Raw genomic sequence first — 14,481 nt, forward strand, 5'->3', positions numbered from 1 at the left:
AAATTTCAATTTGAAAAAAAATCGATCTTATTAAATTAAAATAGATCAAAATCTATTAGATACAGATTATTTTCACTTGTAAAATATGAGATTAATCCCTTCAAAAAAATAAAATCGAACCCACCAATTCCCCTCCCAACAACCCTCACCATGTGAGATGTAGGGAATGGAATTGTTTCCCTGTGACATGTAGGAAATGGGGATCCCTGTTTACTAGTGGGAGATACGTGTGGCTTTTTGTCTCCAAGGTGAGGGAGAAAGAGTGATGATGAATGATCCCCCTTGAACTGTGGAAAAAGTTTTCCTTTCCCACGTAAAGAAGCAATTATAGAGATGCTGAAAGAGGAAAACGAAGGTGCACATGAACAAAGCAATAAAAAAAAAACAAAAGTGGAGGAATGGGAAGATGTGGTGGTAATGGTGGTGGGGGAGGGGAGGGAAGTAGTGGGCAAGTTGCTTTAGGATATTTCATGTTTGCCTTGGATTTTACCCTAAATAGGAAGTTCTGTTTTTGTCCTACCGGGGTAACCTTATTCTTTTTTTCTATTTAAAGGTGTCAATCGAACCGGTGTAAACTGACTCGAATCAAAAAAAATTTTTGATTTGAATTATTCGAATTATGATTTTTTTTTCATTTTAATAATATTTTAGCACTAGCCTGACAAATAGAAAGTCCACTAGCTAATAAAATAAAACAAAAATAAAATGAGTTTTTAATTTGAGTTAATCTGATTTATTAATAGAATACTTAATTCATAATTTCATTTATCGATTAGACTTTAATCCTTCATTTTTTTCACTAATTGAAAAGCTCATAATACTGGATTTCTTTTTTTGCAATATTACATTTGGATTTTTTAAAAAAATCACAAAATTACACGAAAAATTTTATTCAAAATAATATATATCTCAGAAAAAAAAAAAAAAAAAGTCTATTTGGAGGTTCACAATCCTTGGACTAGAAATCTTAGATATACAAATCTTAGGCCATCATTTTGTAGTTTGGAAGTGAATAATTTGTCCATAAGATTATGTAAAAGATTATAGACAATATCTAAGTACTAAAGATTACGTTTGAAGAGCTAATGTTGAGACAAATAAAAGAAGGTGAATATTAAATCCATAGCCTCCAATGATTGTCGATTGCATGTAATAATTCAATAATAGTAACATCTCACATTCATATTGAAATTTCCAACTTCAACATGAATTTTTTTTCAACTTAACTATAAAAACAAAAGAGTTAAAAACCCAAAAAAAAAAAAAAAAAAAAAAGCCTACCTAGCCAGCTTTGCTCCTTACAATTATAATTGCAAGTTTTAAAATTGGCATAAAAAATCCATTTCTATTACAAAACGTACTATTATTTTTTAAAAAATTTATATTCATGGTGTTTAATAAATTTAAAATTTAAATCTTAATACTTATAATATTTTTTTATTTTTAAATTACGATTTCTTTTATATTAAACATTGGTAATGTCTTCTGCCCTATAAATGTGAGAGCCCAAGATAAACCAGGCCAAGCCTACTTGAAAATAGAAATTGTGACACTTTTTGGTTTGTGTTGGGCCATTGGCATGTTTATTGGACACTGATTGAGAGGCTACTTTGTGACCATAAAGGCCCTAACCAAGTCCATGATTCATTAAGAGCTGGCAGTGAGCCACATTCAAGATCAAGATTGGGCATTGCATCCAATAATCATTTGGATTGTTGTCACCCCCAAATCACAATCAAAAGATTTTCATTTTTTAATAGTTGATGATATAGTTAGGTTTGGTCATTTAAAATAAGATATGATTTTAAAATTTTAACAATAAATATATGAGAGTTTAACAAAACTAAAAAACCAAATATATTTCATATTTTTACGTTGATAAGAATTAAGATACATAATTTTTATATAAAATAAGATATAAATATACGAATTTTAATATTTTACTTGATAATCAATTTTTTAAGAAGGAGATAACATGTGTGACGTCTTGTAGGTTAAAGAAAACAATAATGTTGACCATAATGTCTTTATCTGAAAAACATGTTTTGTAGTTTATTATTATATGAACTAAATTTTTTATTGGAGAAATGGTAATTATCATTACCTAATACATGTACACAACTTTTGTTAGTCTTCATTTTGAATAATGGATTTTTGAAACCTTCAATTGTTGTCATTATTTACCTTCTCCATATTTGAAAAATGTTGAAAAAGTTTGCTCTCGTTCTTGTTTAGCATTGTGATTTGCTATGGGCATGTGGTAATATATAATTGTGATAATTATAATAAAAGGCAATATAATAACAAAGAATATGATTTATATAGCAAAGAAAAGTTATGCTTTTCTCATGCAAAATATCACCCATTTATCAGCCTTGTTTCCTTAAAGGGAAACAACAAGCTACTCAAAATTTCAATTTGATGAAATAAAAAAAAAAGAATTTTCATAAGATAAAAAATTATATATTTATAATAAAAAGATTGTAGTTTAAGAATAAAAGAAGAAATTATAAATTTGACCTTTAAATTTTAAATTTGCTGAATGTCTTTTTTTAAAATGAACTACACGAACTAATTAGATTACAATAAACGAAATATTCTTTGTATTTCTTTTTTGGTTAATACAAAAGAGATAGAAAACAATTAATAACGCAAGTTTTACTTAATTGTTGTGTCTCTTCTTAAGAAGGTTAAGGATCAAAATTAGTTGCCATTCTCAATTGAATTTCTTTTATGTACAAGAAATTATAAAAAGAATTTATACAAGTAGCTAATAGCCTCTAATTAAGCGATTGAAACTTTAGCTACATATAACTCAAATTTCTACCACGACTAGATTATGTATACTAATAGTATCTCATGTATTAAAGTAAAAAAATTTTATAATTTTAAAAATGCAAAGGATATAATGCATATTTTATTAGGGGTGAGAAAAAAATTAAAAAAATAAAAAATAAAAAATAAAAAATCAATTTAAAATTGTAGCATTCGATTCAATTTAAATCAAAATTTTATTTAGTTTGAATTATGTTTGGATATTAAATATATATATATTAAGTTTGGATTGAATTTCGGATTAAAAAATAAAAAATCAAAAAAAATTAAACCAAACAAAATTATATATTTTTATTTTAAATTTTTATAAAATAAAATTAATAATTTTATATCAAAATCTATTTCAATATATTAAAATAAAAAATTTAAATTTAAAAAATGGATTAATTAAACCAAATTAATAAAAATTGATTCAATTAAGATCGGATCGTATCAAGGGTTAGTTAAGATTCAGATCAAATTTTAAAAATTTATAATATTATGTAATATTCAAAAAAATCTAATCAAATCTGATTTGATTCGAATCATTATTACCTTTAATTTTAATATCTAAACCAATACAAACGAAAAAAAAACTGCTTTTTTAGGAAGAAATTATTTGAAAACATGATTAAATCAAAATTATATATACTAGTAATTCGATCAAATATATTTTTGAACAAATTTTTTATTTGGTTGAACCATAACTATATGGTAAGGGCATTTATAAGGTCTATTCTTTCTTAAGTTATCATTTGAATGCCACATTATTATGAACTATATCATAGCCATTAAATGATTTAGAAAAGAAATTTGACCAACCTCCTTGCTAGGTAGTATTGGTTGAGCTGGATTTATGGCTAACAGATGGTCCTATATTGGACCAACTCACCTACTTAATGATTTAAAATTTTGTTTATATTGGAAATTTTGGCTAGCTAGTTTAATTAATACATGAAAATTCAAAAACATTTGGTCAACTTTTGGGTTTTCTTCAATACAAGAGTTCATGGGTTTTTTTTTTTTCATTTATTTATTTTTAAAATGAAAAAAGCATTATCACTCAACAACTATATATGGGTCATATTTCAAAATCTAAAATCTAAAATCCAAATCAAATCCAACAACAAAAGAAAGTTAAAAAAAAAAAAAAGTGAAAGGTAAGCAATAATTATAAAAGGGAAGTAAGAAGTGGGGAAATGAACTAAAAACTTCCTTTTTTTTTTTCTCTTGTCACATGGAAAAGAAGCTAGAAAGTGAAAAAAGAAAAACAAAAAGGCTGTGTTTCTCATACTGTTCATGGAGAAAGAATATCATTTCATCATGGCATGAAGTTGGTTTTTTTTTTTCATGAACCCATGGCCCCATGAGAAGTAGGTTCCACCAATAAAATAAATAACCCAATGGGCCCACACCAAAAAAATTTGAAGCTATTAATTAACTCAAGTGGCCCTAATTTATTGCATTACTGTAATCTTTCTCACTATTTGATTTTATACTTTTTAAACAAGGAAGTTAACGAGTGTTTGATTAAAATACACTAATGAAAATTAATTATTAAAAAATTTAAAATTTAATTTAATTAATTCATATAATTATTTGAAAATAATATTTAATAAATTTAAAATTTAAATTTTAATACTTATGACTCATTTTTTATTATTAAATTACAATATTTTTATATAAAAAATCATTATTAAATAAATACATATCAATTTTTTAAAATTTTTGTGAAATTTAGAACTTCACCATTAATGTATACAATAAGGGTAAAAAATAGTTTATGAAAAAATTAGAAAGATCATTTATATCAATTCAATTCTTACTTATTTGTTAATTGCCAAATTTTCCTTCATAAAATGGTCATAGAAAAATGACAACTAAGTTCTTGATTCAATTTTTAAAAATGTGCTTATCCTCGTCTTGAATAGCATTATATCACATATGGGTACTTTACTGTTCATATATTCACAAAGTTATTTATTGACATAAAATGAAAGAGGGTGATGTTATTTACATCTGTTTTTTATGTTTTATTCTTTAATGAGATATAGAATAATAGCAATTATAATTAAAAAAAAAAAGTGAAATAAGGAATAGAAATATGAAATTAGAGAACATGAATCTTAATATTTATAAAAAATGAACACTTTTAACTTTTTTTTCTAAGTTAGCATATAAATAAATATAATAATTTAAAATATGATACGTCGACATAAATATAATATAAAATATGAATATGAAAATAATACATTTAAAATTTTAATAATAATTAAATATAAATTAAATTAAAAAAATATTTTATATTTTTATGTTGATATAAATTATGATATATAATTTTTATAAAAAATATAATATAAATATATAAATTTTAATAATTTATATGATATAAATATATGAATTATCAAATTTATTTATATGTTTTAAACATTAAACAAAATATTCAATTTAAATTTATAAAAGAAAAAAAAAAGAAACGAAAAGAAAAAGAGCACCACTTCTCGAAAGTAAAAAATAGAAAGAAAAAAAAAAAAGTAGGCAATGAAAATGGTCCTCAAACAACCGCTTGACTTCCCACCAAAAATATTAAAAAAAAAGAAAATCTAATCATCCACGTGTAGGAGTTTGGTTTCTCCACGTGTCCAATGATGAAATGGGAAACCACAAACAAAATCAAAAACCCCACTTAAACCCTCACCAGCCTTTCACTTTCCAAAGTTGGTAAGAAGGAACATCTCTCTCTCTTTGGTCTAAGTTTCACGACTGAAGGGGAAAAACAAAAAAAACAGAACATGCAGAAGCTGAAACATGGTATTTTGTTTATGTTGTTTTCCCCTTCTGAACCTCCAAAGTTACTTCATTTTTACACTTACAACACCCAAAAGGCAAAAAACAATTGAGAGAGAGAGAGAGAATTGTTGTTATTGTTTTTCATGGAGTTGAGCTTTGAAGTGGAAGCTGTGAGAGAGTTTTTGAGGAAGAATGGATTGAAAGAAGCTGAGAAAGCTCTTGAGGAAGATATGATGGAGAAAAATGAACAAGAAGAAGAAGAAGAAGCAGTGGGTGCTTTTGATTTTGAGAAGTTCTTGTTCCCCATGCCGCCGCCGGTGAGGATTCCGGCGACCCTCCGGAGATCGGAGGTCGATGAGAAAGTCAAGTCCAGTGATGGGTCGGATTCAGATAGTGATGAATTTGTCAGCTTGATGTCTTCTACTAGTGATGTTGGCTCTTCAGGTAAAAAAAAAACTTTGGTTTTAATTTTGTTTGATCTTTTAATGATTAGAATTAAGTTGGTTTTAGTCATACTTAACTAAATTTGTTCTTTTTTATATATAAAATTTTTTTTTTCTCTTTCAGTTATTGTTTTGAGTTGGAATTTTGTTGGTTTTAGTAACTGGAATTTTTTTAAAAAAACTTTTTTTCTTTTGCTATTTGAGTGAGTGTTTTGAGTTATTATAATTTGATTGGTTTTACTTTAATCATGCTTAACTTAATTGGTTTTTGATCAGATTGAGTTTGTTTGAAAGATCATTGCTTGATCATGAACTACTGTTGTTGTTCAGTTCAATTTTAGTTTTAGGTGATGTAAGCAACAGGCAAATTTCTATAAATAAAGTTGAGTGAAGGCCTTTCTCTTTTTCCCTTTTATTCCTTTTTTTTTTCCTTTTCTGCATTGGGTTTGAATTTGAATGGATGGATTACTTGTTCATCTCATTTCATACTTTTTTAGTAGGTTTAGTTACTGTTTTAATTCTAATGGATCCTTATTACTGATAATTCAATCTTAATATTGTCATAACTGATCTCATAATCATAGAGCAAATTTGTATTTTTGTGTTAATGTGTTGAAACCATATGGGTTGTTCATGCATTGTAAATCTCCTTGAACTTCTCCCAATAAATGGAATCTCTTTTCAGTTTTCACCACTATCTTTACTCAACTATTGCTTTTCTACTCACAGCTATGTAAGGACCAGTTTTGTTCTGTTTGAGATATATGCTGTGGGGGTTCTCCAAGAAATTTCATCAATTTTGTTTGCTACTTCTGCCTTTCATCACTGACATATCTAAGTCACTGTCAAGTACTGATAGATCCTTTTGTACCTTTAAAGACTCTGAAATCATTAGTGACTTCTTATTTTGGCCCTATTTTCAATATCCAAGGGGTGAATGTGTTAGTTAAAAGTGCATAAGAGCAGTCCAAATGTTTTTCATTTTGCAGACTTTGTGAATCCATATGGGCTTCCTTCTGCATCTCAGGCTGATTCTGATACTTCGTCAGATAGATTATCTCAATTCGGAACAGCACGCAATTATCCTGATTTTGACATGCAGAATGACTTGGATTGGTATGATGAGAAAGATGAAGACCACTTCATGACTCCATGCTTTGCTGGATCAGGCATCTATGGCTGTCCAAGTCAGGATAAGTTTGTCACAACTTCAGAGACAGAAAAGCAACATGATAATGCACTGAGTTCGCATAAAAAATCTGAAGGATTTCAAACAGATATGGCCTTCATAAATGGGGAAAATGAGGTTCAAGTGATGGATTATTATCATTTTGATAAATTTAAAGGGCTTGAAGCAGAAATTGATCGGGAGTTGAAGAACTGTGCCTATGGTTGTTCACTTCCCCTTTACAAAAGTTTTGAGGGACCAGATCTTTATGATGAAAATCCTGTGAACTTTAGCTATGTGGGCTCCAAAGAAACTGATTTGGATGATCTTCAGTTACAGGCTGATGGAGACATTAATGCAGATTGTAATATAGCTTCAGAGCATAAATCTAACAAGTATCTTTACTCAGCCAAAAGGGGTTCCAATGATTGGATTAATGGGTTTAAAAGTGATTCTGACTTGGTGCACAAGATTGCCGAGAAAGACTTGTTGCCCACTACAATTGATAGTTATGGAGGTGAAGATGAGGAAGACAATGTAGAACTTTGTGAATCTCAGGCTTCTCCAGATGAAGAGGGTGATGCTACGGATGAACCTCTGATGTACTCTAATGTGGATGAATATGAAGTATTTGATTTGCGAATCATTCATAGGAAAAACAGGTTAGATGCTATACTATTTCTCATATTGTCGATGTTAAGTAAGCTAATACAGAATTTAAATATTAGTTAAGCAAATTGCTGAGCTGGTTAAAATGCAGAAATTAGTATAACTCATGTATTATGCCATCTACAGGACTGGATTTGAAGAAAACAAGGACCTGCCTATAGTGCTAAACACTGTCATTGCTGGAAGATATTATGTAACAGAATACATAGGTTCAGCTGCTTTTAGTAAGGTTGTTCAAGCACATGATCTTCTCATGGGAATAGATGTTTGCCTGAAGATCATTAAAAATGATAAAGATTTTTTCGACCAGAGCTTGGATGAGATTAAACTTCTAAAGCTTGTTAATAAGTATGACCCCAGAGATGAGCACCACATTCTGCGTCTCTATGACTACTTCTATCACCAGGTATGTTTAAAGAGTAAATTATTAATTATTTCCAATCCATTGCAAAAGAATATTGACTGCTTGAAACAGTCAATTGTTTAGTAAAATGGCTATTGCCACCCCATCTCACTTTGTATATATTGAATACTAATGATTTCTTTATGGCTTATGCAAAATCTGTCCAGGAGCATCTGTTCATCGTTTGTGAACTCCTTCAAGCAAACTTGTATGAATTTCAGAAATTCAATCAAGAATCTGGTGGAGAAGCCTATTTTACCCTCAGCAGGCTGCAGGTTTGTTCAAATGGGTATTGGCTTGGCCAAGATATTCTCTTCTACTTCATTGTTTCTCTTTGTCGCAGTTATTTATATATTTCTGAAATATAACTCTTATCTGGGGTTGTTTATAAGTGATAAATTTTTAGCTTAATTCAAATAATATGTCCAGCATGATGGTAATAATTGGCTGTTCATATTCTCTCACACAGCTTATAACTCGTCAGTGTTTGGAGGCACTCGAATACTTACATGATTTGGGAATTATTCACTGTGATCTAAAGCCTGAGAATATTCTCATCAAAAGTTATAGAAGATGTGAGATAAAGATTATTGATCTTGGAAGCAGTTGCTTTGTAACTGACAATCTGTGCCTATATGTTCAATCTCGTTCCTATCGAGCTCCAGAAGTCATCCTTGGCCTCCCATATGACCAGAAGATTGACCTGTGGTCTCTTGGATGTATCCTTGCCGAGCTATGCTCTGGGGAAGTATGTCTTAGTTTATCATAGTTTGGCCTACAGATATATTATTCGTTTTGTAACCTTTAATTCTGATGCTTGCTACCCATTTTAAGTAGTTGTTCCTAGGAAGCAAATTTATCAGTGACTCATTTTATGTACCTGTGTCCTTTTATAGGTGCTGTTTCCAAATGATGCAGTCGTAATGATCCTCGCACGGATGGTTGGAATGCTAGGTCCTATCGATATGGAGATGTTGGAGGATGGGCAAGAGACAGACAAGTATTTTACAAAAGAATATGATCTGTACCATATAAATGAGGTTTGTCTATGGTTTCCTTTAATGATAGAAGTTGACAGAAGAACACCAATTCTACATTTGAGGGCAGTCTAACTTTTTAGTGAATTATGAAATTTACTGGCTAGTTTATGTCTATCCGACTTATGATGAACTAATACCGTCTTTTTTCTTTATCCAGGAGACAAACCAATTAGAATACATTATTTCTGAGGAGACTTCACTGGAGCATCAGCTTCAGGTTTCTGATGTTGGATTTATTGATTTTGTTAGACATTTGCTTCAAATGAATCCTCAAAGGCGCCCAACTGCTAGGGAGGCATTAGAACATCCATGGCTTTCTTACTCATACTAAACCAAAACTCCCTAATTGCAGGAGGAACAACCTTTTCTGTGAGTATTACACATTCATTGAGCATTATCTTCTGAGTAGATCCGATTATATTGTGACAAGACCGAGTATTTTTCCAATTTCAGTTTTGATTTTATGGATAGCAATACCACTGATCACACTTCATATTTATTCACTTTCTTTTTTCTGTACAAAACTCATCCCCCAGTTTTTCCCCCTCTACTTTGTTGGGGTTGTAAAACACAAGCCCTTTGTTTTGAGTGGCAAGAAAGATACAATAAAATCATTTAGTTAATTGATTTGAATTCTTTACGTCAGTGACTATCTCTTATCATGCAGCATGATCAACTCATTTTTCCACTTCTTTATCTTCATCGGAGTTGATACTTGCTCGATTAACTGTTCGTAACTTCATTCGACAAACCTCGAAAAAAACCAAAGACAGTTGTATTTCTCCTTCACCATAGAGCTTCGTGATATTATGGTTTCACTTGCCTGCAAATAACAGATGCATCGCTGCCTTTTCATTAAGTAACAATAGTGATCTATTTCATCGGCTGTTAGCTATAGTTTTCATGAATAGTTGTTGTAGTAACTGTTCCGAGGTGCGTATAGTTTCAACATCCATCGGAAACATCTCGGAAAGCAGTAGAAAAAGAGGCTTGTGAAGTTGTGATTGTCACATTCATGGAGCAAACAAGTAGTGCTTGTGAATGTCTGTCTGGTCATGCAAAGGAGGGCTAGCTTTGCATGTGGAAATTTCAGTTCTTCTTAATGGACCTCATGTGAAAACTGAGTCTCTTCCAGCGGCATGTCTTGTGGATAACAAGGTTCAGACAGTTTAGTTTTGTCAACCCAAAACCAGGTTCTGTCGTTGAAATGAATCTCATTGAAGCAAAGTGAAAACCAATGAAAGTTCAAAGTCTCTTGTTCATTGTGTCTTTAGGTTAAGCAAAGCTTCAGTTTCCAAGAACTAGATTTGCTTAATAATGGGTGTCAATACAAATAAGCAAAGCATCAGTCTCTTCTTCATCACTTTCTCTTTGTTCTTCAAGTCTTTTATACCACCACTTTCTCCTCTAGCGCGTGCTCCCACCCATACTTCATGGCCATTTTATTCTTTAGATAAATAGATTTTCTTTTTCAATTTTCACCATTGAATGTTACTATATTCTAAACTTTTAATTTTCTTGAATGTATATACCAACAATATGAAGGCTGTTCAAATCAAACCAAAAATGACGTCAAAGATTAATTTGAAACAATTTCAATTCAAATTAATATTTTTAAAATTCAATATATAATTTAAATAAAAATTGATGATTTAAATTCATGATTTAGATCCACTAAAAATTCTTGATTCTTAGTGTAACTTTATGTATAAACTTTCAATAAATCTGTTGGATGTCTATGTATCTTTCAGAATTTTGTAAATTTCCTCTCAATCAATGATTATTTGTAGTTTACACATCCTTTACCATGCTGCTTCATATGCTACTTTGTACGAGGAGCCATGGCTGCGTGGCTGTTTGTGACACTCCAATTTAATATCAAAATATTTTAAAAATATGTTATAATATATAAATTGAGATTTAAATATATATTTGTAAAGTGTTATGAGATTTTCGGATTAAAACGAAAAATATTGAATGTGAGTATGCACGCTTTTATTGGCTAAGATTTGAGTTTTGGGTAAGATGGAATTGACTAAGGAGTTTGGCCAGACGTCCCTAGTATGGTTATAAGATTATTTTGATCATGAAAGAAAGGGGGACAAAATATTAAAAGTGGTTTTAAACATGAATGCCTGGGATTTTGCCAAGCATCACTGCATCAGCTAGGTTATGAGTTCTGATGTTTCACAAGTTTGAACCGTGTCCAAATCTCCACAATCAATCAAGTTTGCTCATAAGATTGCCTATGTAGATTGCATGGACCAAAGCTTGATAAATTTTCCAAAGGTGTAGAGCAGCCCAAAAGGCCAAAATCTACTTTCTAACTGCCAATCCAATCAATGAGTCTAATGATCCACTTGAGTAAACAATAAAATTAATTTTGATAAGATTAAAAATAATAATAAAAATTATTGTAGTTGTCATTGAAAAAAATATACTGTAAAAATTTTAATAAAAAATTTATGCTAAATAAATTTTATTAATATTGACATTTGAATTCAACTAACGGTGATTGAGCTTAATTGCACCTTAACGGAGGTGCAGTTGCATCTAAGAAATCTAGTTTCCTCCCTGGTAACCTTTATCTATGGGGTAAACAGTGAGACTAAAAGGAGGCAAAGACCATGCTCATATATTTCAGTAAATAGTTTGAAATCAGGCTTGAAGGCAGTCATACCAGAAGAAAGGTGTGTGACAAATTTTCCTCAACAAGAATGCCTGACCTTTGTTTGATTTTGTCATATTATGCAAAATGGAAATAGTGTGGCAGTATCCAGCAATGGAGGGTCAACCTGAGCATGGCTACACGAAAAGAGGATGGTTTTGGATAGCATCTCGTGGTGCAATTGCCCCCGGTTATCTTCTGGTGACCGGAGGACGAATAGTGAACAATTGAACCTTATGACAGTCGATTGTTTGTGTAAAATTGAAAATTTTCATAATCATTACTGTTTTTCATCAAACATCTATCATCATCACCGACTTTAATTTTACCCTTACAATATTCATATTTATTTAATTTTATTGTCATTGTTATTTTGAATTTCACTGTAATCAATTTCATCCTTTATACGAATAAACTCTTAATAATTAAATTTAGACTTTTAGTTGATAAATAATTCTTTGGAAATTGTATACAACTAGTTAGCAGCCCAACAGAATGTTTGGAATTTAAGCTATCAAATTGGAATTTTACAGCTTTCCTTATCCCAAAAGCTTATATATAAAAGTGACAAAAGCAGCCTAAAAGCCAAAAGGCTTCTAAAAATACATATAAACAGTGACAAGAAGCAGCAGCATCTCTTTTCTTGATACCCTTTCCACTTCTTTTTTCTCCCTCATTTATTTCCATTAACATCCCACACGGAGAAGACATCAATTTGAGAAACAGAAAAAGATTTAGCCATTTTTAAAAGAAACAATTAATCCAATTTATAGATAATAAAACTTGATTATATTATTTTTTATAATACAATCAAAGGTGACTTTGGATCTTGCTCTTTTTTCATTCACATTAATACGATGTATTTAAATTTTTTTTATATATTATTTTTAACAATAATCACATCTTGATCAATAAATAAAGAAAATTTGACCTTTTACCTACTGAATTATCAGTTTCATTTAAATCATAGGTATGATTACACTTAAATTGTAATCAAGGTTGCCGCACATTTAATAAAGATTTTTTACCATAATTTATTGTTTTTTCCACAAAAACAAATGCATTTTTAGAATTTATTACCTAAACCAAATGTTTTATATCCTTCGTGAAACAGCTATGATTACCCTCATGAGGTTTAGGGCCCCATAATAAATTGCCTGTTTAATCCTGCGGTTGGCTACCTTCTTTTGTACTTTTAAAAAAAATGTTAATGCTTTTTGGTTAACTTGATTCATCATGATGGCATGGACCCTCAATTTCTTCCTCTCTTCTCCATTTCCAATGCATGAATACTCAAAAAAAAAAAAAAAAAACTGTTACATCTCAATTTTATATCAAAGAATTTTGAACATTGTTATGATATATAAATGCTTAAATTTAAATTTATGAGATATTTTTTATGAGATAAAATTATAAAATTTTTAAATTAAAGTAAACAATATTTTGTAAATTAGGTATGGATCTCCATTAATTATATCAAAGTGATTTTTAGTTAAATGTGAGCTAAATATTATATCATGAGAGTCATCTTTAAAATTTTAATATTTGATATAATCTTACGATTTATGTTTGTTTTGTATTGGGCTTATTCAATATTTGGTATAGTTTGATAGATTTATATGTTTTATGTTAAGTTTGATGGAACATCAAATTTTAATGAAAAAATTTTGTAATACATTGAGAGATTTTGAGAATCTGTTATTATATAATGTTATGATATATAAGTAAAAATTTAAATTTAAATTTATGAATTACTTTTTATGAAATAAAATTATAAAACTTTCATATTAAAATGAATAATACGAGAATCTCTAAAGTAATAACCTATTCAAGGTCAGGGATGTGTTTAAATATTTTTTTCCTCAAAATTTTGAGCTGTTCTTTATTCATATTCCTCAAAGTAGTAAAATCCCTTAATTTCACCATCAATGTATATATTTTTGGATCAAGAATTTTTTTTAGCTGAAAAATGCAGCAGTAACAAATGATTGGGCACTTAAGATGGCAAAATAAATTGATTTATACCTTCCCCTGACAAAGGTTTGTTAATGTTTGATTCCTTCAAAATACATGTTGTAATTAAAGCAACATAAAATAGTCAAAATTTTACTATATGTTAAAATTTTGAAGTATTGAATAGTTCAATTGTAAACAAATGGGGTTGAATATGCCATTCAAACGTAGGTGGAGATGAGGTAAAAATTTAAAGCAGCAAGAGTATATTTTTTCTGGTAGTAGAATCTTAATAATTTTTTTAATTTGAAAAAGGAAGATTCAGATATGTTTTTAAATAGAAAAATCATGTATTAAAAACTCGAGATTTAATTCAAATAATTTATTTTTTGCACATAAGATATTTTAGTTTGAGGATAAAAAAAAATTGTAAGTGTTATAATTCAAAGTTCAAACTTATAAAATGTTACAATTTAAAAATAATTATATAAATCAATTGAATTAAAATTTATATTTTAATTTAATTAATTCAT

General features: G+C 29.3%; 1 protein-coding gene across 2 annotated transcripts; it reads left to right on the forward strand.

The window, feature by feature from the left end:
• Positions 1–5,510: 5,510 nt before the first annotated feature.
• LOC111297890 (uncharacterized) lies at positions 5,511–10,224 on the forward strand. Of its 2 annotated transcripts, XM_022892477.2 has the most exons (8): positions 5,514–6,048; positions 7,037–7,877; positions 8,011–8,290; positions 8,455–8,562; positions 8,757–9,035; positions 9,184–9,327; positions 9,485–9,696; positions 9,995–10,224. In XM_022892477.2, exons 1-7 carry the CDS (start codon positions 5,748–5,750, stop codon positions 9,656–9,658), a joined length of 2,127 nt encoding a protein of 708 aa, XP_022748212.2. In that variant the 5' UTR covers positions 5,514–5,747; the 3' UTR covers positions 9,659–9,696; positions 9,995–10,224. The 2 variants fall into 2 exon arrangements, with proteins under 2 accessions (XP_022748211.2, XP_022748212.2); XM_022892476.2 differs by lacking the exon at positions 9,995–10,224 and having other exon boundaries at positions 5,511–6,048; positions 9,485–9,960.
• The last annotated feature ends 4,257 nt before the right edge of the window (positions 10,225–14,481 follow it).

Source organism: Durio zibethinus, chromosome 12 (genome assembly GCF_047325235.1).
Source record: "Durio zibethinus cultivar Kanyao isolate XHJ-2024 chromosome 12, ASM4732523v1, whole genome shotgun sequence".
Classification (NCBI taxonomy): domain Eukaryota; kingdom Viridiplantae; phylum Streptophyta; class Magnoliopsida; order Malvales; family Malvaceae; genus Durio; species Durio zibethinus.